At 42.3% G+C, this 24,539-nt stretch overlaps 1 protein-coding gene and 4 non-coding genes across 9 annotated transcripts in view; all 5 read left to right on the forward strand.

Annotated features, from left to right (window-relative positions):
- Positions 1-24,539, forward strand: part of TEX14 (testis expressed 14, intercellular bridge forming factor) — a 117,723-nt gene that overhangs the window by 28,037 nt on the left and 65,147 nt on the right. For all 5 annotated transcript variants that reach the window (XM_077745543.1, XM_077745545.1, XM_077745546.1 and 2 more), the window contains exons 2-3: positions 1,737-1,873; positions 22,526-22,640. In XM_077745543.1, coding sequence (XP_077601669.1) covers positions 1,737-1,873; positions 22,526-22,640 — 252 coding nt within the window. The remainder of the gene's footprint in view (positions 1-1,736; positions 1,874-22,525; positions 22,641-24,539) is intronic.
- On the forward strand, positions 7,020-7,235 carry LOC144216298 (small nucleolar RNA U3). The gene has a single exon (XR_013330621.1). It is a non-coding gene; the product is annotated as a small nucleolar RNA U3 (small nucleolar RNA).
- On the forward strand, positions 10,780-10,995 carry LOC144216297 (small nucleolar RNA U3). Its single transcript, XR_013330620.1, has one exon. It is a non-coding gene; the product is annotated as a small nucleolar RNA U3 (small nucleolar RNA).
- Positions 17,346-17,561, forward strand: LOC144216299 (small nucleolar RNA U3). Its single transcript, XR_013330622.1, has one exon. It is a non-coding gene; the product is annotated as a small nucleolar RNA U3 (small nucleolar RNA).
- On the forward strand, positions 21,535-21,748 carry LOC144216306 (small nucleolar RNA U3). The gene has a single exon (XR_013330629.1). It is a non-coding gene; the product is annotated as a small nucleolar RNA U3 (small nucleolar RNA).

The raw sequence follows: 24,539 nt of genomic DNA on the forward strand, positions 1-24,539 counted from the left end.
ATTGAAAACAGGGGCAGCTGGTTGGCTCAGAAGAGCATGCGACTTTTAATTTTGGGGTCATGAGTTTTAGCCCCACATTGAGTATAGAGACTACTAGAAAAATAAATTTAGAGTTAAAAGAAAAAGAATTGAAAATGGGATTTGAAGAGAGATTTGTACACCCATGTTCATAGCAGTGTTATTTACAATAGCCAACAGCAGAATCAACCCAAATGTCCATTGATGGATAAATAGATAAGCAAAATATTGTATATACACAGAGTGGAATATTATTCACTCTTAAAAAGGAAAGAAATTCTTACATAAGTTTCCTGGATGGTGAAATCCTGAATATATTAGCCTTCTTGGCTTTTTCTTTTGTTTCACCTCTTTTACACCCTCTGTGTTTTTCCATACAACAGACACTTAGTTATGCCCCTGATGTGCATGTTTGTTAATTCATGTGGATGAGGATTCCCTCTCTAATCCACTGTCCATGGAGCACCAACATGATACCTCTTGTCTGGTCCTGCTAGACCAAGCAGTGTGATGACAGGGATCCAATTTTAGGTGTCTGACACAGTACCTGTCACATTTGAGACACATGGTAGGTATACCACAAACCCTTAATTGTATATGATAGTCAGGTGTGGATGCAACATGTGGAAACTTAAAATTTCTCTGCACGGATCTTATTGTGCATACTAACAACTAACAACCACACAGAGCTACCTTGTTGCCAGGCACATTTCTAAGCACTTTACAAATATTAGCTCATTTAAGCCTCTCAGCCACACTCTGTTTATTATTATCTCCATTTACAGATGAAGAAATTGAGGCCTATCAAGGTTAAATAATTTCTTCAAGGTTCCAGTTAAGGAGGTGACAGGGCCAGGACCAGAGCTTCAGAGTCTGAACTGTGAATCTAACCCACTACATTATACCCTCTACATCCCCACACAGTAACTGCATTTGTGTACTAACCTTTCAAAACTAATAGGCTCCTGGGGCGCCTGGGTGGCTTAGTCGGTTAAGCGTCCGACTTTCGCTTAGGTCATGATCTCGCGGTTCGTGGGTTCGAGCCCCGCGTTGGGCTCTGTGCTGACTGCCAGCTCAGAGCCTGGAGCCTGCTTCAGATTCTGTGTCTCCCTCTCTCTCTGACCCTCCCCTGCTCATGCTGTCTCTCTCTCTCTCTCTCTCTCCTAGAAATAAATAAAACATTTTTTAAAAAATTCAAAATTAATAGGCTCCTAGTTAATGATACAACAAACATGTATATTTCTAATTTTACTTCCCAGGAGTCATTACTTTTTAGTCCTGGGAATTAGTACTAAATACATTATTTTTCAATTTCACCAGTAATATTGAGAATAAACATTAATCTTGTAGAGTTTCAGGAATTGTTTCCCTAATCCTGTTAATTACAAATGACACTGGACTGGGGCCCCTTGGGTGGCTCAGTTGGTTAAGTGACTTCAGCTCAGGTCATGATCTCACATTTCACGAGTGTGAGCCCCACATCGAGCTGTATGCTGACAGCTGAGAGCCTGGAGCCTGCTTCAGATTCTGTGCCCCCCCCCCTCTGTGCCCCTCCCCTGCTTGTGCTCTCTCTCTGTCTCTCAAAAAATGAATAAACATTAAAAAAAATTTTTAAATAAATGAAAGTGGACAAAAGCAAAAGAAATGTGAAAGAATCTGAGTTGCTTCATTGCATTTCTGATTCAGTTAAACTAGCATGTTGCTTTCTTTTGAAACAGGATGTCTGGGACTGTTCATCTTCCAGTCCCCTGTCCTGTTCAACTTGGTTCCTTAAGAAATGACACCCTGGAAGCTCAACTTCATGAGTATGTCAGACAAGGGAACTACATGAAAGTGAAGAAGATTCTTAAGAAAGGTAAGCACTGTACTGAAATTGCAGGTGCAACTTGGTTCACGTTTCTTTTTTTTAAGTTTATTTTTGAAAGAGAGAGCACGAGCTGGAGGAGGGGCAGAGAAACAGAGGGACAGAGGATCTGAAGGGGGCTCTGTTCTGATAGCAGAGAGCCCGATGCAGAGCTCAAATTCACGAACACTGAAATCACGTTGTCTGAGCCAAAGTTGGATGCTTAATCGACTGAGCCACCCAGGTGCCGGGTTCACATTTCTGAATAGTACTGAAAGGAAAACCAGGTACATCGTGAAACTCTTAGGTTCTTGGAGAAATGGAAAGTTGAATTTAGAGATGCGATGTTCTCTACCAGTGCAGTCATATTGCTCAGTAGAGGTTTTAAATTGCTTTGGAGGCTGTTTTGTTTTGTACTAGGGAACCATAAGGTCTTCCAACTATTACACTCCTCAGATTTCTCCTCTCGCACGAGCCACCCACTTTTTAAAAAATAAAGTTTATTTGTTTATTATATTTTTTAAGCCATTGCCACACCCAACACATCCACTTTTAATTCTACCTGATTTTCTTCTTTAATCTACACCATTTAATGGAGTCTTCTGAAGCCTAAGGTGAAGTGAGGAGACCAGCTTTCACAGTTCTTCCCTCCCTTTGCTTGCTCTAGGCACTTGGTGCTTTTGTTTCCAGGTGTTTTGTTTTGTTTTGTTTTTGCTGGATGCTATAGGCAGCTCTGCCTACAAGGCAGATGGAAATAGCAAATATAGCTCAGGCAATCTTCAGAAGAACAAACACTAAACCCTACGTGGACAAAACCTCTGCTGGTATTTGGCCCTCGATCTGCAGATCCAGACCTTTTCAGAGTAAGAAGTCCTGCTGAATCCCCCTCCCTTCTTAGTATAAAGGAAGAAGTTTCTGAAGCTTCTCTCAGCTGGTTTGTGAGACAGTCAGGATGACCTAATCTCTCTGTAGTGTATCTCCCATTTGCTTTAGTGGCATTACTGAGGACTTCCAGAAAGGTAACTCTCAATTTTTGCAGGATCCAACTATCCCACAAAATAATTCACCCAGAAGGTTCTCAAAAGTCTACAGATGATGTAGCTGACAGTGAGTTCAATAATTTATTTGAAAGGTCCTGTTGCTTTCCCCCTCAAAATTTTGCATTTTATTCCGAAACACATTCATATCTTTGTTAACATAAAAATGGATGTTCAGGATAGGTATGCTATGATTGCTAGTGTCTGTCTGTCCACACTCTCCAGTGTGGGAAGCAGAGTATTAGAACATTTATTATATCTTAGACATCTGAATGTTCTGCATCTTCAAATTATTGACACTAAGCTACAGCAGGGGATGTAACTGGATATGAAGCAGGACTTCATCTGTGTCTGGGAATTTCATCTAAAGCCTCAGAGTAGAGAACAAGGGGTGATGAGTTCCCCCACAGTCTCAAACAGGGTTTCTTAGGAGATAGCCAAAATAGTCCTTGGGCCTTCATCTCCATCACCCACTTCAGGCTTATCTAGGAGAAGGCAGTGGGGTAGTGGTGGGATATCAGTGGAAAGGATTCCCTAAAAGGCTTTCATAGGAATAGAAAACTGGCTTTTCCCCTCCTTCCCAGCTTCAAGCCAAGTAAGAAGCCCTTCAGGTGAACCTCATGCAGAGAACTGTAGCATTTGCAAGCAGGATAAGCTGGGAGCCTGTGTCTCAGCCTGCTGAACAGTAGAGACATCAGCCCACACCAGCTGCCACCAAGGCAGTGTGAAAAGAACCTGCCATGAAACCTGGAATTTCGGGGTCAGGAGTATTGCCATCTGTCTCCTTCCTGGAGCTGCCCTTGATGGTTGGGTAAGCATGAGAAACCAGCAGTTGGATTAGCTACACTTCCACCAGTTAGTGGGGTGGGTAGACTCTACAGAGGGTAGCTAAGCCATCTAAAGCACCTCACCTATGAAGGAAAGAAGAATCCCAACAGAGAGACTGGAGGTATAGCAAGAAGCCAGCAGGAGAGGGCACTGGCCTACATTAGGGTGCTGTGAGGAGCAGTGGAGGACCCACTAAAGAGCAAGCATTAGGAGGAGGTCAAAAGCTACAAAGGGGATCAGCTAAGGTTGAAAGCCTTGCTCCTTGTCATCTCTTTGGTCCTCCTCCTCCAGTTCAGGAATTGCCAGAAGCAGCCTTGAAATCAGAGGAGTAGAAGAGCAAGGAAGAGGGTTTGATTTCAATAGGACTGGACAATTTATGATCTGAAATGAGAATGTGCTTGAAGGCCTCAAAGTGAATTAAAGACAATAGAATCTGGGGTGCCTGGATGGCTCAGTGGGTTAAGCATCCAACTCTTGATTTCGGCTCAGGTCATGATCTCACAAAGTGAGATCGAGGCCCAGGTTGTCAGCATAGAGCCCGCTTGGGATTGTCTCTCCCTCTCTCTATCCCTCTCAAAATAAGTAAACATTTAAAAGAAAGACTGTAGAATCTGCCTAGATGCCTCTCTTGAGAGGGAAAGGGAGAGCCAACCAAAAAGGCATACTTGAGGTCAGTAAAAGGGAAAAATTGTTTCCTGATTGTATCCCTACTCAGTTCAGCCCATTCAGAAGACCAGTTATACAGATGATATGAGTTCTAAAACCCAAAAGATGAGTTCCTGAACCTCAACCAAGACTTTATTCATTTTTTTAAATGTTTTATTTTATTTCTAGGAGAGAGAGAGAGAGAGACAGTGTGAGCAGGGGAGGGTCAGAGAGAGAGGGGGTCACAGACTGAAACAGGCTCCAGGCTCTGAGCTGGCAGCACAGAGCCCGACGCGGGGCTCAAACCCACAAACCACGAGATCATGGCCTAAGCGAAAGTCGGACGCTTAACCGACTAAGCCACCCAGGCACCCCTATTCATTTTTTTATTACATGTATATCAACTGAGCCTTGGGGCTAAGAACATCAAGGACAGATGTATGACCTTGCTTTCTAGGAGTATAATCCAGCAGAAGAAACAGATACGAGTTAGTACTGAGAAGGGTGGGCAGGAGGCAAAGAAGTACAGCAGGTACATCTCAGCCTCCTTTTCTGGGGAGTAATCAAGGGAAACCTCTTAGAGGAAGCTATATTTAGGCCAGAACTTAATGAAGAAAAAGAGTTGAGTTGGGGGTGCCTAGCTCGATCAGTTGGTGAAGTATGTGAAGGTGTAGAGATTACTTTAAAAAATGAAATCTTCGGGGCACCTGGTTGGCTCAGTCAGTTGAGTGTCCAACCTTGGCTCAGGTCATGATCTTGCATTTTGCAAGTTCCAGCCGTGCATCCGGCTCTGTGCTGACAGCTCAGAGCTTGGAGCCTGCTTTGGATTCTGTGTCTCCCTATCTCTTCTGTCCCTCCCTTGCTTGCGCTCTGTCTCTGGAAAAAAAAAAAAAAAGAATAAACATTTTTTAAAAATGACATCTTTAAAAAAAATAGAATGTGCTGGAGCGATAGACCCATATACAGTTGGAGAGTCTGCTCTGAAGAGGCCAAGGTATGGGGCTGCCTGGGTGGCTCAGTCGGTTAAGCATCTGACTTCAGCCCAGGTCATCTGATCTTGCAGTTCATAGGTTTGAGCCCAGCATGGGACTCTTTGCTGACAGTATAGAGTCTGCTTGGAATTCTCTCTCTATCCCTCCCTAACTTGTGCTGTCTCTGTCTCAAAATAAATAAGTAAAACAAAAAAAATTTTTTTAAAAAAAGAAGAGGCCAAGGTATGGCATGGATGGTGAGGGGTCCTCTGAAAGTTTGGAGGAATGAAGAATGGAAAAGTGTTAAGATGTAGAAGGGCTGAGATCACAGACAGGCCCTTGAATGAAAGTGACTGGAAGGTACTTTATAACTTCAATATGTAAGGACCTATATGAAACCAGGCAGTGTGTCTCAGACCTGGCCAGATTGCCCAAACACTGAGCCTTTCAGAACAAATTTAAGTACAGAGCATTTGGCTGTCTCTGAGGAGATGCTATTCGAAGTGGTTAGATGGGATGAACCTGATGGTCATATTAGTATGTATTCATTCATGTTAGTATGAAACACTGAAAAATGTGGTTGATTCAGAAAACCATGGGTATGTCCACATGGCAGTGTGCTTCCTAGGATCCTGGAAGATATGGGGCAAAAGCATTTTTATAACAAAGAGTTAAGTGATGAAAACAGTTAACATACATTCATATATAAGGTGTGTTCTTTGAGGAGAAACTGGGACTAACTTTTGCCACAGTAAATGAGTAGGCTGATTCTGAGATTTACCTACAAACCAGGATGGCGAATCATTCACTACTGAACTTTGAGGGATGATGTATTTAGTGCTTTATTAGGGAAATTAATTTGATTGGAGACTAGACTTCCTAAGACCACTATGGCTTACCAGAAAGAGTCCAGACTTCATTTAGTGCCAGACATACCTAGGTTTCAACAGTGGTTCCCCCAGCTGTGTAACTGATGTTATAGTCTGCATCTGTAAGAACAAGAAAATAATGACATCTTTCTTCAGCCTTTCTGTTTAGACGATGAAATGAAACAACGGATTAAAATGCCTGTCATCAAGTAGGCATTCAGTAAATCATCATGGTTATGATTATTATTATGGAGTAATAGAAGTGTACACCGGATCTTATTCTACCTCTGTCTCCTCTGCCTCTTCTCCCCACCCTTCTCTCTTTCAAGGCAAAGGAAACCTTACCTCCCCAAGTCAGCGGACTTTTGTAGCAAGCAAGAGGGAGTCCATCGCCGACCAGTAGCCTGAATTTAGGCTTAAGAAAAGCTAAGCGCTTTCTTAGTCTATACTGGGGCTTTCTTAGCCTATAGTGGGGCTTTCTTAGCTTATCGGGGGGCGGCGCGACCCGACCGGCACCCAGTTGGAGCCTGGTGCAGTGGGCGGGGTAATACAGTTCCCTCGGGGTTAGAGTCATTAGCATGCTGCGTGTGATTGGCTGGAGGAAGCCGCATGTTAATGATGTTTGTTACTGTTTTAGTGTTTCTGGACGATTTAAAGGCAAAAACTGTATTTTAAACTTTGTTTGACTGAATTATTATGAAATAGAAAATAAAATGTGTCTAAGTAGACAAATGAATTGAGAAAAAGTCACCATGACTAACAAGTATGTGGCTGTCATAGACCTGGCAGAGGCAGTAAGCTTAAACCCAAGACTATACTTTCAGGGATCATTTCTGTAGTTCGTTACTGGAGAAGTTTCTCTGAATGTGGAGAGTACCTGAAACCACGAGGAGGAGGTGCAGTGTCCTTTCCTGAGCGTGAAGTCGACCTTGGGTGTTGTTTTTACAATTGCCTTTCGTCATTGATGATCGTTCCACTTCTCTTATTTGGAGAAGTGAGAGGGAAAGGATACCGTCTGAGTGGTTTTTGTTTACTGCTAATAAGTGTCTGGAAAATAAGTTTTGGTTTAGTTACTGTGTGAAAAGAAGTTGTATTTTTTAGCATAAACAATAGTAGTATGTATTTCATTAACTTCTGGATGTCTGTAAGATGTGGCTTTTAGTGTCCTATGTAGATGAGAATTTTTTTTTTTTAGATCATTGTGTGTAGTTGTAGTTCACACTATATGGGGTTTTTTTGGTTTCTAGTCATTTCTTTTGGAACTTTTTTTAGTCGAAAGTACAACCTGCCAAAGTAGTTCTTGGAGTTCCCAATTTTTGAATTTCTCACCCGTTAATGCTTTTTGGCTTAATTACTGAATTTCCTGTTCAAGCTTTATTTTTAGTTACGTATATTTTAGCTTTCAAGAGTATTTTTAAAGATTTCTTGTGATTAACATAAATGTTGGTTTCTATAAAGTGTGGTCCTGTATTTGTCTAAACTGCAAAATGACAATCACAGTATGTTAATGTCTTATACAGAAATTTTTCTTGTGATGAGCACTGTTTTGATTTTTTGCTGTTGTTGTTTAAAGATTTTAAGTAATCTCTACACCCAAGATGGGGCTCAAACTCAGAACACTGATATCAGGAAGCACATGCTCTATCTACCCTGCTCTACCCACTGGGCCAGCCAGGTACCTCATGATGAGCGCTTTTAAGATCTACTCTGTTACGGGCTCTTGGGTGGCTCTGTGGGTTAAGCGTTGGACTCTTGATTTTGGTCAGGTCATGATCTTGTGGTTTGTGAGTTCCAGCCCTCTGATCAGGCTCAATCCTGACTGGGGAGCCTGCTTGGGATTCTCTCTCCCTTTCTCTGCCTCTCTCCTGCTTGCTCTCTCTTTCCCCAAATAAATAAAATTTTATTTTTTTAAGTAAGAAAAAAAGAACCCTTTCTGGGCCACCTGGCTGGCTCAGTTGGAGAAGCAGGTGGCTCTTGATCTCATTGCCTCAAGTTTGAGCCCCACATTGAATGTAGAAATTAAATAAATATAACTTTATTTTTTTATTTTAAGAGTTTTTTTTTTTAAGTTTTATTTATATCCGAGAGAGAGGGAGGGTCAGAGGGAGACAGAATCTGAAACAGGCTCCAGGCTTTAAGCTGGCTTTAAGCTGGCTTTAAGCTGGCCTGACACAGGGCTCGAACCCACGAACCGCGAGATCATGACCTGAGCCGAAGTTGGACACTCAACCGACTGAGCCATCCAGGCGACCCATAAATAAATATAACTTTAAAATGATCTTGCAGTTTGTGAGTTCGAGCCCTGCACGGAACTTGCTTGGGATTCTTTCCCCCTCCTCTCTTTCTGCCCTTTTCCTGCTCTTGCTCTCTTTCTCTCTCTCTCTCAAAATTAAGAAAAATACTTTTTAAAGGTTATTTATTTATTTACTTTGAGAGAGAGAGGGAGAAAAGAGCTCAGAAAGGGCAGAAAGAAGGGAGAGAGAATGCCAAGCATCATCTGCACTGTCAGCATGGAGCCCGATGTGGGGCTTGAGCTCCTGAGCTGAGCAGAAGTCCAGTGATTGAACAATTGAGCCACCTAGGCAACCCAACTTTTAAAAAAATGTTAAAAAAAAGTTTGAAAGGGAGCCTGGTCTTTGCTTCGGGAATGGATTATAGAAGGGCAATGGTGAGTATAGATGAAGCTCTGTGCATCTGAAAGATGATCACTAGATCAGCCAGGGAGATGGTTGTGGTGAAGAAAAGTGGAGGAATTTGGGGGATAAATCATCAGCCTTATGACAGGTTGGTGTGAAGGAACTTGTCAGAGATGACCCTTGTTTTCTGGTTTGTGCTCCTGATTGGGTAGAAATGCCTAAAAATGATGTGTCACTGCTCCTCAGTGCACCTGGATTCCCTCTTTTTTCCCTTTGCAACTTCTGCACACCCTATGCCACCCCCAATACTTCTGCCTACTTCTCTCCTTATAGGTTTACTTTAGTCAGGTCAGCTTAATAAGTTTTACCTAGTTCTAGTCTTAGACAAAACACAAAGAGTTTCTCATGTGGGTTACATGGAAGGAAATAAGGATTTACAAGATATAGAAAGGTAGCTGCTCAAGGCAGCCAGAGACAGCATTGTGGCCTTGGTGAGCCACTTAAGATGTTAAGTTTGTTTCTATTTTCTCAAACTCTTAGGGTTATTTCCAAGATTAAATGGGATGATCTATGTAAACGGTTTAGTGGAAGTTCTGGAGCATCTTAAAGTGGAGAAACAATAGGGTTTTTTTGTGTTTTTTTTCTTTTTTAACAAGAGAAATCACGTTTAAGTCTGGGTTTTTTGGGGGGAAGAATAGAGGTTTGTTACCTGGCAAGTTATTTTTAAAAAAATAGTAATCTAAGGCTTATTTAGGTTGAGGGGCAGTTGGGTGGCTCAGTTGATTAAGCATCCTACTCGTGATCTCAGCATGGTGAGTTCAAGCCCTGTACTGTGCTCCCCACTAGGCCTGGAGCCTACTTAAGAAGAAGACGACGACTTATTTAGGTGAATCTATTTATTTAATTAATTAATTTATTTATTTTTAAATGTTTTATTTCTAGGAGAGATAGACAGCATGAGCAGGGGAGGGTCAGAGAGAGAGGGAGTCACAGACTGAAACAGGCTCCAGGCTCTGAGCTGGCAGTCAGCACAGAGCCCGACGCAGGGCCCGAACCCACGAACCGCGAGATCATGACCTAAGGGGACGCTTAACCGACTAAGCCACCCAGGCGCCCCTATTTAATTTATTTATTAATACTGAGTTGCGTCAAAAAGAAAACGAAAAATAAGCTGTGATTTGTCTAGACAGACCTGATGATATGTAAAATAAAGGTGCTACAATTTAAGATTTAAAAAATTCAAACAATACAAAAATATACAAAGTTACCAATTAAGGCAGACCTCTCCTTCCCTAAAGTTCCCAAAGTAACCACACTATAGTCGTTACTTTTTTCCTAAGTTAAAAAAAAAATTGGAGGGGAAACAAATAGTTTTTCAAAATAAACTAATACGTTCCCCATTTAAGACTGGCCTACCTGCATTATTTTGAAAAGCTAACCAGGTGAGTCTGCTAAGTGCCCCTCAGGTCCACACTCAAGTGAGTAATCAGCAGCCCGTCTCAAAGTAAAAATGTCAAATTAACCTACCATACCAATTCGTTTTCGAAAATCCGGGTCTTAGAGGTTTTAAAAAAAAAAATCCCACCCACCGACGCTGCGTGTCATACTTGAGATGCAAATATTAATTGGCGCCTCTGACGCGCCCTTTTCCTCCTTTAGTCCGGAAATGCTTGTGTTTAGAGTCAGAAAGACAAGAGCTTCTGATTGGCTGTCAATCCGTAATAGGTTAATTAAAAACTAAAAGTCGTAGCTTCTTAAAGTAAAAAAACCTCGTAAGAGTATTCAGAATTTTTTTTAAGGTGGCATATAAAATAACGTTTTGGAAATTATGTGGTATTTCTCAAAAAGGAGGAATGTTGGGGGGGGAAATGTCGCCATCAGCGAAAAGTGGATGGCTGCTATAGACGCAGCAGAGTTAGGGAGTCACCGGCCAAGACTATACTTTCAGGGATCATTTCTATAGTTCATTACTAGAGAAGTTTCTCTGAACGTGTAGAGTACCCGAAGCCACGAGGAGGAGGTGCAGTGTCCCTTCCTGAGCGTGAAGCCGACTTTGGGTGTTGTCTTTACAGCTTGCCCTTTGTCATTGATGATCGTTCCGCTTCCCTTTTTGGAGGAGTGAGAGGGAAGGGATGCCATCTGAGTGGTTTCTGTTAACACAGCTATCAAAAACTGAGATAATTATGCTTTTTGGTTGTTGTGATATCGAGATAGGCAACAGTAGTGGCACTCCGTCCTTGCTACTCAAAGCTATGGTACTCTTGTGTCAAGGTGTTTCTCGCTGTAATTTCTGAGCTAGTGTGATTTTCTTTAGTTTTCTTTTTAAAGGTGTTTAGTAGTTTTGAGAGACTAGCTGGGAATCCAGAGGGGTGGGCAGAGAGAGGGAGACGCAGCTAAAGCAGGCTTCAGCTTCTGATAAGACATTAAGTCTGAGGGGTTTGGTCTTAGCATAAAGGAGCAGAGAATAGTTTTTTCTTGCCATCCTAGTTAGTGGTATGGTATTAAAAAAGTGACTTAGTGTCTTGTGTAGCCTAAAGTCACTAACACTGTGTTGGCAATTCAGTTGTGGCAGGGGTTGAGGTGCAAGTGTGAGGCCAGTTTAGACACCTTCTGCATTCATCTACACATAGCATAGAATGATGGTGGTGATTGAGAAAGACAAATTGACCAGATGTGAAACGTATTTGTGTACTGTTGGCAGAATTTGGGGGATTGGTTTTCAGTGTAGGTATAGTGAGAGATATATTAAGGATAATTGTCAGAGACACCTGGGTGACTCAGTTGATTAAGCATCCGACTTCCGCCCAGATCTTGGTCTCAGTTTGTGAGTTTGAGTCCTGCGTTGGGCTTGGTGCTGGTATCTTGGATCCTGGAACCTGTTTCGGATTCTGTGTCTCCCTCTCTCTCTGCCCCTCCCCCACTGTCTCTCAAAAATAAACATTTTAAAAAATTAAAAAAAATAAAGGATAATTGTCATGTTTTATGGCTTGAGCAAATGGGTTCCTTGTGTTAAGATGGGGAGAGTGGAAGAAGAACTGAATTAGGTTGGAAAGTGGTAAGAGTTCAGTTTAGGATATATTTAGGAGAGATTTCTGACCTTTAACAGATGATTGCCATAAGGGGCAGCCACATAGTTAGAAGGGAAACCAGATGAACGTGCTTGACCAAAGCCATGGAAGGGGAGTGGGGACAGAGAAGTGTATAGAAAGGAGATGAGAGATGAAGATGCACTTAGAAAGGTATCCATGGTATTTAATGGTGACTTTCTTGGTCTTGTGATAGAGAAACTCTTTTGGGATGGGCTGATCAGTGAAGGGTAGAAGGGCTTGCCACTCAGTGGGTGTAAAGAGCTCCTGGAAGAAAATCAAGCAGTGATAGAGATTATAGAGGTAGATATGCATTTAGCTAGTGGAGGGTAAGGAGGGGTGAAGGGTGGGGGGTGGAAGGATATGGGATATAGATAGGGTTTAATTTTTTATTTTTTTAAACGTTTATTCATTTTTGAGAGACAGAGTGTGAGCAGGGGAGGGGCAGAGAGAGAGGGAGACACAGAATCCAAAGCAGGCTCCGGGCTCCAAGCTGTCAGCGTAGAGCCTGATGCGGGGCTCGACCTCACGAGCTGTGAGATCATGACCTGAGCCGAAGTCCGACACTCAACCGACTGAGCTACCCAGGCGTCCCAGACAGGGTTTATTTAAAGATGGGAGAACAAGTCTGAGTTCAGATGGAAGGATTGGGTAGAGCAGGAGAAATTGAAATTTAGGAGAGAGCAGCTCCCACTGGGCAGCCAGAGTTCATGGGAAGTGCAGATGTAGGTGGTGTGTCCCTGTAGTGAGATCATACTGGGGGTGTTTCATCTGATAGCTTCAAGTTCAGTGCCAAGTGTGAGGCAAAATTGTTGCTGAGGTAGGCTGATGAGGAGAGTTGAGAATAAAGAAGGAATTAAGGGTATTTGGCTGGCTCAGTTAGTAGACATGAGACTCTTGATCTCAGGGTTGTGAGTTCAGGCCCCACATTGGGTATAGAGATTAGTTAATAAAATCTTAAATTTTTGTTTTAATATTCTTTATTTTTAGAGAGAGACAGAGTGGGAGTGGGAGAGGGAGACACAGAATCAGAAACAGGCTCCAGACTCTGAGCTGTTAGTACAGAGCCCGATGCAGGACTCAAACTCATGAACTGTGAGATCATGACCTGAGCCAAAGTACGATGCCCGACTGACTGAGCCACCCAGGCATCCCTTAAAAATAAAATCTTAAAAAAAAAAAAAAAGGAGAAAGAACGAAATCATCATTCCAGGATGCAGGTGTGGAAAAGGTGCCTCCCAAGGGGTGCCTGGCTGGCTCAGTTGGTGGAGCACATTGGTTATAGGGATTACTTAAAAATAAAATTAAAAAGAAAGAGGGGCACCCGGGTAGCTCAGTCGGTTGAACGTCTGACTCTTTTTTTAAAACATATTTAACGTTTATTTATTTTGAGAGACAAAGCACAGGTGGAGGATGGGCAGAGAGAAGGAGACACAGAACCAGAAGCAGGCTGCAGGCTCTGAGCTGTCAGCACAACTCATGGACCTCGAGATCATGACCTGAGCTGAAATTGGGACGCTTGACTGACTGAGCCACACAGGCGTCTCGGAAGTTTCTTACCCTCAGTCTTTCCCTCTAACCTAGGGAGATGTAGTAGTAATAGCATCGGTACATGGGATTCTTGTAAAGAAAAATTAGATAAAGCAAGTGCAGTCATAGAACACTCCCTTCCCCCATTCTAAAAAAGCCTCTCCCTGAGATGAGAAATGCCTGTCTCTTCTCCAGTCTTTCCTGTTACCAGCAGCGTGCACGGAGTTGTTCCAGGCACAGACTGGCTTGTCATCTTTGAAACCTTGTTCCCTCACCCATCAGTGTGTACATCAGTGTGTCCTGTTGATTCAACTTCCAGAACAGGTCAAGTTTCTCCTTCCAAATGCAAGTCATGGGGCACCATGGTTAAGTGTCCAACTTCGGCTCAGGTTATGATCTCATGGTTCGTGGGTTCGAGCCCTGCGTTGGGCTCTGTGCTGACAGCTAGCTCGGAGCCTGGAGCCTGTTTCAGATTCTGTATTTCCCTCTCTCTCTCTGATCCTCCCCTGTTCATGCTGCCTCTGTCTCTGTCTCTCTCTCTCAGAAATAAATAAAACATTAAAAATTAAAAAAAAAAACAAAAAACAAATGTAAGCCATGATGATGAGTCCCATAGACCCCTGAGACAGTGGTCTCAGAGCTGGTCTCCACAGCTTTAAACTTCTCAGTGGCTTCCTATCACACTTAAAATCCAGACTTCCCTGGTCTTGCCCTTCCCTAGAACACCCTCAGATATCTGGCCCCTGCCTGGCCTGCCTTCTCCCTCATTACCCTTATGCTCCCTAACTATCCTCAAGTGGCTGGAATGTACAACTCTGTTCCCTTCTTTGAATCTTTGCATTAGTTGTTTTCTCTGATTAAATGTAACGTCCAAAGAGAGCCTTCTTTGACTACCCAAATCTAAAGTAGCCACCAATCTCTCTGTGTTTCAACACTTAAAAAATCCTGAGCATGCCTTATTATCTGACCTCCTCTCTCCATCACTAGAATGTAAGCTCAGTGTGATGAGAGTAGGGACCTTTACTCACCTCCACACCTCTGTATATCCAATTCCTAGGATAGTACTTTAGCACGTAGAAAAGTGGAATAATGGTTAAGGTTACCTACCACCTCTGCTATTTAACAGCTGTGTGACCTTCGGCAAATTACCCAATCTTTCTGTGTCTGTTTCTCCGTCTATAAAACTGGATGATGAACAGTTACATTTATCTATTACGCAAAGCACTGAGAATGATGCCTGGTATCTGGTAAGTCCTCAGTATATAGTAGCTAATATTATCAAGAATTGGCACTTAAGTTGTAGCTCGCACCCAGGAGTATAAAGGGTTCAGAGCACGTGGGTCTGGGGTTCCCAGATAGACCAGCTTCAGCCATTTGCCACTGACAAAACCGAAAGGCAGAGAAACTGTTGGGAAGGTAAGTAAAGCTATGCACCGTAAGATGGCCGCCGGGAATAACATAAGCTCTAGCTCCTGGCTTAGAGCCTCTTGTGGGTTCTTCCTCCTGCTCTGCTTGCCTTTCACACCAAATTACTACTAATGTGGAGTATGGAAATAACAGATGGTAAATTGTCCCCCGTGCTTGTGCTCGAGACTCAGATCTCTGGAGAAGGATCTCCTCTGAGCCCACCGGTGTAAAGTAAAGCTCCAATCCACCAAGATCTCCGAGTGCCACTTGGTTTTCCTGCCAGTGTCCCAGCCTGGTTCTATAACAAAACAAGGGGAGATGAAACAAGAAAGGACTCTATTTCAGTGAGGCCCATACCGGGAAGACAATGGACTAGTGTCTAAGACTGTCTCCAAAATGCCCCAAATACTTCTAGGTTTGTATAAGGAAAATGTGGGGTAACGTGGGTGGGTGCATGCAGGTAGGCAGTGAAGGTTAAATCGATAATTGTCTTGAAGTTAATTCCAGGTAGGGTCTTGCTGGCTCAGGGCAGTCCTTGTTGCTTAAGGGAGTAGTTTTGGTTCCCAATAGGTTATGCTTTTTCTGCAGGATCTTTGCTTGAGTTAAGAAATAAGCTCAAGGGGCAACTGGGTGGCTCAGTTGGTTAAGCGTCCAACTTCGGCTGGGATCATGCTCTTAGCATTCAGAATTCGAGTCCCCTGTTGGGCTCTGTGCTGGCAGCTTAGAGCCTGGAGCCCGTTTTGGATTCTGTGTCTCCCTCTCTCTCTCTCTGCCCCTCCCCCGTTTTGGATTCTCTCTCTTTCTCTCTCAAAAATAAATAAACATTTAAAAAAGTTTTTATTTTTTTATTAACAAATTTTTTTTAGTGTTTTACTTATTTTTGAAAAAGAGAGAGAGAGAGCGTGAGCAGGGGAGGGTCAGAGAGAGAGAGAGGGAGACACAGAATCCGAAGACGGGCTCCAGGCTCTGAGCTAGCTGTCAACACAGAGCCCAATGCTGGGCTTGAACCCACGAACCGTGAGATCATGACCTGAGCCAAAGTTGGACGCTTAACTGACTGAGCCACCCAGGCGCCCCTAAAAAAGTTTTTAAAAAATAGATAAGCTAGAAAGAAAACCTTAGGGGTGCCTGGGTGGCTCAGTTAAGCATCTGACTCGATTTCAGTTCAGGTCATGGTCTCATGGTTTGTGAGTTTAAGCCCCACATTGGGCTCTGCACTATCCCTGTGGAGCCTGCTTGGAATTCTCTCTCTCCCTCTGTCTCTGCCCCTCCCTGCCAGTGTCAGAATAAATAAACAATTTTTTTAAACTTGAAAAAAACATTTTAATCAGAAAGTTTAAGGTCATGGGTGTCTGGATGGCTCAGTCAGCGGAGCATGCGACTCTTGATCTCAGGGTTGTAAGTTTTAGCCCTAGGTTGGGTGAAGAGATCACTTACAAATAAAATCTTAAAAAAAAAAAGTCTGAGGGGTCTGGGTGGCTCATTGGTTAAGCATCTGACTTTGGCTCGGGACATGATTTCACGGTTCATGAGTTCTTTATTTTTGAGAGAGAGAGGGAGAGGGAGACAGAGTGCGAGCAGGGGGGAGGCAGAGAGGGAGACACAGAATCCAAAGTAGACTCCAGGTTCTGAGCTGTCAGTACAAGATCCCTGATGCAGGGCTTGAACTCACAAAAGTGAGTTCATGACCTGAGCTGAAATTAGACGCCCAACTGACTGAAGCACCCAGGCACCCCCAAAAGTCCTCTTTCAAAGCCCTCTTTCAACTCCACCAAACAACTAGTTTTATCTTAAAAACCCAGAAAATGGTGTACCTGGCTGGCTCAGTTGTCAGAGCATGCAACTCTTGATCTCAAGGTTGTGAGTTCAAACCCCACACTGAGCATTGAGATTGCTTAAAAATACATACATACATACTCAAAAAGTGTGAATAAGTAGTGCATACATGTGGCACAAAACCCAAAAGGTTTTGTTTTTCAGCACTGTTTCTCAGCCGCCTAGTTCCCCTCCCTGCCACAGTCATAGTGCCCTGTCTCTAATTTACCAGTATTATGAAAGTCAAACTCTTAGAACAGCCATTTCACGCAACTGCTATAATATACTGATCACTCCAATCAACTTGCTTCTTACTAGCAAAGGCCAAGGCGAGGCATTTCCTTTAGCTTTCAGGTGTGGGTGAGGCCGCTTTAACAGAACTGTGAGGGGAATGCTTCCTCAGCTTTAAAGATGCAGGCTGATTGGCTGGCATTCAGTCTTATGTTAATTAAGCGTGGCTGTTAATTTTTGTTTTTTTTTAAGATCTTACATTTCCACTTAAAACACTGAAATGCATTTTTTAAGTGATAGTATTTGAAAGATTGCATTACAAAACCTCTTTCTCTTTTTCCAGTAGAATCAGAAATGGGGCAACTATCTTGCCATCAGCCCAAAGTGCACGGCAGCCATAGACCCAGCAGAGTTAGGGAGTCAGAGGCCAAGACTATACTTTCAGGGATCATTTCTATAGTTCATTACTAGAGAAGTTTCTCTGAACGTGTAGAGTACCCGAAGCCACGAGGAGGAGGTGCAGTGTCCCTTCCTGAGCGTGAAGCCGACTTTGGGTGTTGTCCTTACAGCTGCCCTTTGTCATTGATGATCGTTCCACACCTCTTTCTTGGAGGAGTGAGAGGGAAGGGATGCCATCTGAGTGGTTTCTTTCTCTTTGTTGTGAATGTTAGTCTTGCTGTGTAGCTAGTGACTTTTTTTGTTTCACTTTTTTTTTTTTCTAGTTGTATATGTGTCTTGGCTTCTGTGTGTGGTTTTTTTTTTTTTTTTTGGTATACCTGGGTGGCCTTCCTGTTTAAGAGAAATTTAGTCTTTGGGGCTCCTAGGTGGCTCACTTGAGTTTGTTTCCTTGGTTACTACTCAGTTTTGGTTCCTATGTTGACTGTGTGGACCCAGCTTGAGATTTTCTCTATTTCTCTCTCTGCTCCTGCTAGTTCTGTCTCTCTCAAAATAAGTAAGTAAATTTTTTAAAAATGTTAGGTGTTTGTTGGGGGGGAGGTGTGGGGGAGGTGTGGGGGAGGGACAGGGAGAAAAGGAGACGGAGTATCCTAAGTGGGCTGCAGATCAGGGCTGAAGTCAGCTGTTTCATCGCTTAACTGACTAAACTACCCAGGTGCCCCTGGGTTTTTTGTTGTGTTTTTGTTTTTCTTTTTTTAATTCAACTAGTTTATTGAGTATATTTTGGGGGTTAATGCTGTTTGACTTTGGGCCTTGTTTGTGTTTTGAGCAATGGCATATCATCTTGAGTCGTTCCTTGTTGTTGTTATTGTTGAATGAATGAATGAAGGGAGGGACTTTGAAGAATTAAAGATGCTTTCTCGCTGCCAGTATTCCCATTCATTTTTCATCTTTATTTTTACATGCTCCACCAAATGCCCAGGTAAATCTGAGTATAATCACACCCCCACCTAAATAATTTGGTCATTTCCAGGTAAAACCCTTTACATCAATTCTCAGCATCATTGCACTGGACTTCATTCACAGCTCCAGGGTTCTCATCCCGATAGAGCTACAGATCCAGAGAGAGAGGGAAAGAGAGATGCTTTGGTGGAGCACCTCTACTGCTAACAACAGGGGAAGAGGACCCAGGAGTTTTTACTGCCTTGAGAGATGAAAAAGGTAGTCACAGTCCCAGGGAGCTGAAATCTTAGGCTCAAAGCCTGGAAAATGTCTGTTTTAAGAAGCAGACATCACGGGGCACCTGGGTGGCTCATTCGGTTGAGCTTCCAGCTTCAGCTCAGGTCATGATCTCGCAGTTCGTGAGTTCGAGCCCTGCGTCAGGCTCTGTGCTGACAGCTCAGAGCCTGGAGCCTGCTTTGGATTCTGTGTCCCCCTTTCTCTCTGACCCTCCCCTGCTCGCTCTCTCTCACTCTCTCTCTCAGAAATAAATAAAAAACATTAAGAAATTATATATATATATATATATATATATATAAAAGAAGCTGACATATGACAAAGGAGCTGCAGTCAGCAAACCTAATTTCAGACTTCCTATAGTTAAAATGGATTCCGGTTTATTGTTCGGTTTTATGTAAATCAATGAACTCTTACCACATATTCCTAACTCTTCAGAACACTTTCATTACATGTTTTTCGTCAAATTTATAATCTCTTGGTTTCGCAAGCTGGACCACTGTCTCTCTAGCACAACTTGAACCCCTGGTTTCTCTTAGCCACCATTTTGGGAATTCCCTTAGCTGGATTACAGCTCATCTTTTCTGGATTCCATTCCTCTATCTTTGTGCATTCTTACATTTTACTGAAACACAGAAAAAGGGTGCACTGAACGTAATTACTTTGGAATATGAAAAACGTAATTACTTTGGAATATGAAAAAAAAACAAATATGAAAATCTGAAGAGTGTTTTTTCTTCCATCCTCATACTTAATTGATAGTTTGGAAGGCACAAAATTCTAGGTTGAAACAAATTTCCCTCAGAATTTGAAGCTATTTTTTCATTATTTCATTTCTTTCTTAGTTTTCAGTCTTGTTATTGAGAACCTTGATGCCATTCAGATTACTAATTTTTTTAACATTTATTTATTTTTGAGAGACAGAGCATGAGCAGGGGAGGGGCAGAGAGAGAGAGGGAGACACAGAATCTGAAGCAGGCTCCAGGTTCTGAGCTGTCAGTGCAGAGCCAGACGCAGGGCTCGAACTCATAAGCTGTGAGATCATGACCTGAGACAAAGTCAGCCACTTAACCGACTGAGCCACCCAGGCGCCCATAATGGTCCCCTACTTACTCTGAAGGATTCTAGTTCTTCTGTTTATCCCTGGTCTTTTGAAATGTCATGATGGTGGTTCAGCATAAATCTGTTTGTCTTCATTGTGATGTGTACTTAGTGAGGTCTTTGAACCTGGACACATATTTTTAAGTCCTCAAAAATTTCATAAAATTCTTGGGGCACCTCGGTGGCTCAGTCATTTAAGCATCCGACTCTTGACTTCAGCTCAAGTCATGATCTCATGGTTTGTGAATTCGAGCCCTGCATCTGGGTCTGTGTTTACAGCACGGAGCCTGCCTGGGATTCTGTCTCCCTCTCTCTGCCCCTATCCCCATTGCTCTCTATTTCTCTCTCAAAATAAAATTTAAAAATAGATAAACTTAAGAAAATATATATAGGAAATTTGCATAAAATTCTTTTTTATTGCCAAAACTTTAGGCAGTGGATTCTCTACTTTTTTAAAAAAAATTTTTATTTATTTTGGCGGGGGGAAGAGAGAGAGAACATGTGTGTGTGCATACGTGAGCGGGGAGGGTCAGAGAGCCATTATCTTTATTACACTGGGCAGTAAGCATCCCTGCACTTTGCTCTAAAGGAGGTACTATATCTTCCAAAGTTTGGTATACAAACATCTTAAAAGATAGTCTGGGGAGCCTGGCTCTCGTGGCTAGAGCATGTGACTCTCAATCTCAGGGTCACGAGGTCAAGCCCCATGTTGGGAACATTCAGTAGGTGTTTAGGATATTGTGGGTATACAAGGTTATTTCATAGTCTCTGCTCTTCTGAGACATAGTCTTATGCATAGAACAGGCATAAATCACAGAAACACACAGAGAAGATGTTTGATGTAGTTAAGGAGGTCAGGGAAGCATTTCCTGAGAGGACACTTGGACAGATGTCTTAATGAAGTTGGAGGAGGGGTTTGGAGAGAATTCTTATAAGAGAGAACAGCTTGTGCAAAGGGTCTGTGGCAGAAGGCAATATAGTGAGCATAAGAGCTGTTAAGCTCAGTAATGGCTGAAGTGAGAGGGAATTTGGTGCAAAATAAGGCTGGAGAGCTGATCGTGGGCCAGACCGTGAATGGCCCAGTAAGCTATGTTTTGTTCTTAGCTCAAGAGCTGAGAGCTCCTGAAGCTTTAAGCAGAATTATATGTTTATTTAAGCACAGTTTTTATGCAAATAAAAATTACTTAATTTGTTTTAAAAAATCTACAAAAGAACATTTATGTCTGGTATTTATATCACAGGGTTAAGAGAGTGGTAGGGCGCCTGCGTGGCTCAGCGTGTGAAGCCTCCGACTTCAGCTCAGGTCACGATCTCACGGTTATGAGTTCCAGCCCCACAGGGCTGTTGTCAGCAAAGAGCCCACTTCAGATTTTCTGTCCCCTCTCGCTGCCCCTCCCCAGCTTGCGCTCTCTCTCAAAAATAAACATTAAAAAAATAAAAACAGGTAGTGCTTTGCAGATGTAAGTTTTTGGCTTTGGGTCTTAAGTTTCGTCTACTTCCTACGTTTTTCTAGAAAAAGGATTCCTCCCTTAACGGGTTGGTTGGTCTAAATTGAGGCGCATCCTGGAGTTCCGGCGCGCTTTGTAGTCGTCATCATTTCACGTAAACCTGACGCTGCGGCAAAGGGGGGGGTGGGGAGGTTGCAGAAAAGTGGCATGTGATTGGCTATTTATCAACTGTATGGTAATTAAAGTGATGACTTGAAATGTCTTCTGAAACACAATATTCAGAAACGCTTTATCGAACTTTGGTAATGGAACGATTGTTCGGTAAACACATACCAGTGTACATTTGAAAAAATATTGATATTTAAGACAAAAAAACTCACCATTACTAAAATGTATGTCGGTTTCACTCACTCTGGGAACTCAAGCTGTTTCTAGTTAAGACTATACTTTCAGGGATCATTTCTATAGTTCGTTACTAGAGAAGTTTCTCTGAACGTGTAGAGTACCCGAAACCACGAGGAGGAGGCGTAGTGTTCTCTCCTGAGCGTGAAGCTGGCTTTTGGTGCTGTTTTTATAGCTGCTAATTGCCATTGATGATCGTTCTTTCTCCTCTTTAGAGGAGTAAGAGGGAGAGGACACAGTCTGAGTGGTTTCGTTTTTTATTGTAAAACAATGCAGAATTGATATGCTGTGTTACTGCTTTGGGAGGGCATAGCGAAGTGGTGTTTTTAACCATTTTATTAACTAGGTTGTTTTAGCCTGATTTTCTCTTGAACAGGATGGCAGTGTGTTGCAGGGGAAGGTCTTACTTGGTGAGTTTATAGTAGCTTGTGGATGTGGTTTTTTTTTTTTTTAGCTACTTTCTGTGGTTCTTTGGTTAGTTTTGATCGTTTTATACAACTCGGGTAGTTGGCTGGCTTTTTTTTTTGTGTGTGTGTGCTTAAGGTGTTCGTTTTGAGGATGTAGCATGTTTGGATTAGAGCTGGATTATTTTCTGTCCCAGTTTTTTGTGATAGTAGCCTGAGTATTATTTTTCCTATTTTCTAAGACAGGAAGATACCGTAGGTGTGCTTGTTTAGGGAGAAAGGACTGAGAGAGAATCCCAAGCAAGTTCCACGCTGGGTTCAAGAGTGAGATACTGAATCACTTTTGGCATCCGGGTTCCCCTGTAACCTGGAAATAATTTTAATTCGGTTTCTAGCAGGGTAGGGTGGGATGCTTCCATACAACTTTCTGTAAATAACATTTTTGATGAATGAATGCTGGTTGTCTTCTAGTTGACTTGTGACTTGTTAGGTTTCTGGGGCTAATGAAAGCTTATTTTCTTTTTGGAAAAAAGCATTAAGATTTTCTCCAAGTGGGAATATCTCTAGTTTTATCTTAGGAAATTTCCTGACATTTGTATTGAGCCTTGCATTTGTTTCGCAGGAATTTATGTTGACGCAGTTAACTCCCTGGGCCAGACTGCACTTTTTGTTGCAGCATTATTAGGCCTTACGAAGTTGGTTGATGTTCTGGTGGATTACGGATCCGATCCAAATCAGTAAGTACAATAACATTTCTGCCTAGAAAATGAGTACCATGCCTTTATTAAAAATTTTTTTAAATGTTTGAGAGAGCGCAAGCAAGTAGGGGAGGGACAGCCAGAGGAAGACACAGAATTTGAAGCAGCGTCCAGGTTCTGAGCCAGGTTCTGAGCCATCAGCAACACAGAGCCCGATGTGGGGCTCGAACTCACAAACCATGAGATCATGACCTTAGCTTAACCAACTGAGCCATCAGGCTCAGCAGTATATTTTAAAAAAGAGTTGGGGCATTTAGAAAATTATTTGAGAAGATGTTAAGAGTCTTTGCTAATTTATATCAGAGAAATATAGCTGTATTAGCTATGTTGAGACATACTTTTAACTGTTAATAAGAAGTTTTCTAAGCAATTTTACTAGGCCCAGTGAAATAAGTGGATCTTAATTAGTTATTAACAGTACAATTGCCATATTTCTACCCCAGGTTATAATTTGATTCACTTAAGCATTTTAATATACACACCAATCAAGTTCTTCTTTAATATACTTGGCATCACTTTCTCAGGATGACTTGTAATTGTGGTCTAAAAGAATCTGAGTTTAATCGTTGGCCCAATTTGTAATATGGAACAGCAGCATAATGTAATCAGTCAGCTACACTTGAACATCCCTTCTCTGGGTAGCACTTTTGCTTTTCCCAGGGCTTTCCCAGGCACCAGCTTACTTGATCTTTACAACCACCTTCTCAAGAGGGAGGGAACAGTAGATATTTTTACAGTTCCTATTGGACAGAACCAGAAATAGATTTTGAACATTTACATGATTCTTGCCGATTTTGACAGGAATTACAGAATACAATCATAAAAGTCATAAAATAGCATTCCCATCTTACATGAAGAGTCCCTGTTTAATGTACTTAAAAAATTTTTTTAATGTTTATTTTTGAGGGAGACAGAAACACAGCATAAGCAAGGGAGGGGCACAGAGGGAGGGAGACACAGAATCTAAGCAGTCTCCAGGCTCTGAGCTATCAGCACAGAGTCCGATGCAGGGCTTGAACACAGAAACCGCGAGATCATGACCTGAGCTGAAGTCTGATAACTTAACAGACTGAGCCACCCAGGTGCCCCTAATGTACTTTAAAAAACATTGATGTCAGGTTTGCAGGGGGGTGAGGGGGAGGTTTTGTTTGTTTTTTTTGTTATAAGATTGCTTGCTTAGTGGGAGAAAATTTGGAAGCTTGCAAATGTATATAGAAAAAATACCAGTTGACAAGTATTAGAATTCTGTAACCCAGATATAACTTAATGCAGTGAACATTTTGTTGTTTCCTTCTAGACTCATATACACTCTACTGTACTGTATGAATGTTTAATATAAAAGCTCAGGAGATGCCTGAATGACTCAGTCGGTTAAGCATCTGATTTCGGCTCAGGTCATGATCTTATAGTCCATGAGTTCAAGCCCCATGTGGGGCTCAGTGCTGACAGTTCGGAGCCTGGAGCCTGCTTCAGATTCTGTGTCTCCCTCTCTCTCTGCCCCTCCCCTGCTCACTCTCTGTCTCTCTCAGTCTCTCAAAAATGAATAAATGTTAAAAGAAAATTTGAAAAAATAATTTCAAAGCTCAGAAAGGAAAGGCTGTCTCATCTGTTTGTGGGTAACAGCATTATAGGAGGCCACACGGGGGAATCCCTGGAGTTCTCAGCAAAAATGCAGTATTTTCCAGTCATCTTCAATTACATCTATTTTGTGCAGGCTTAGAGTTGGGTTGTTTTAAGATCAAATTGTTCAAACATTTAATATTCTAGGTTAGGGAACTGAGGCCCAGAAAATTTAAGTGACTGGCCCATAATGGTGCATTAATGATAGAGCTGAAACCAAGAGCCCAAGTCTTTTTTTTTTCTTCATATTTTATTAAT

Source organism: Crocuta crocuta, unplaced genomic scaffold, assembly GCF_008692635.1.
Source record: "Crocuta crocuta isolate KB4526 unplaced genomic scaffold, BGI_CrCroc_1.0 scaffold333, whole genome shotgun sequence".
In the NCBI taxonomy this organism is placed as follows: domain Eukaryota; kingdom Metazoa; phylum Chordata; class Mammalia; order Carnivora; family Hyaenidae; genus Crocuta; species Crocuta crocuta.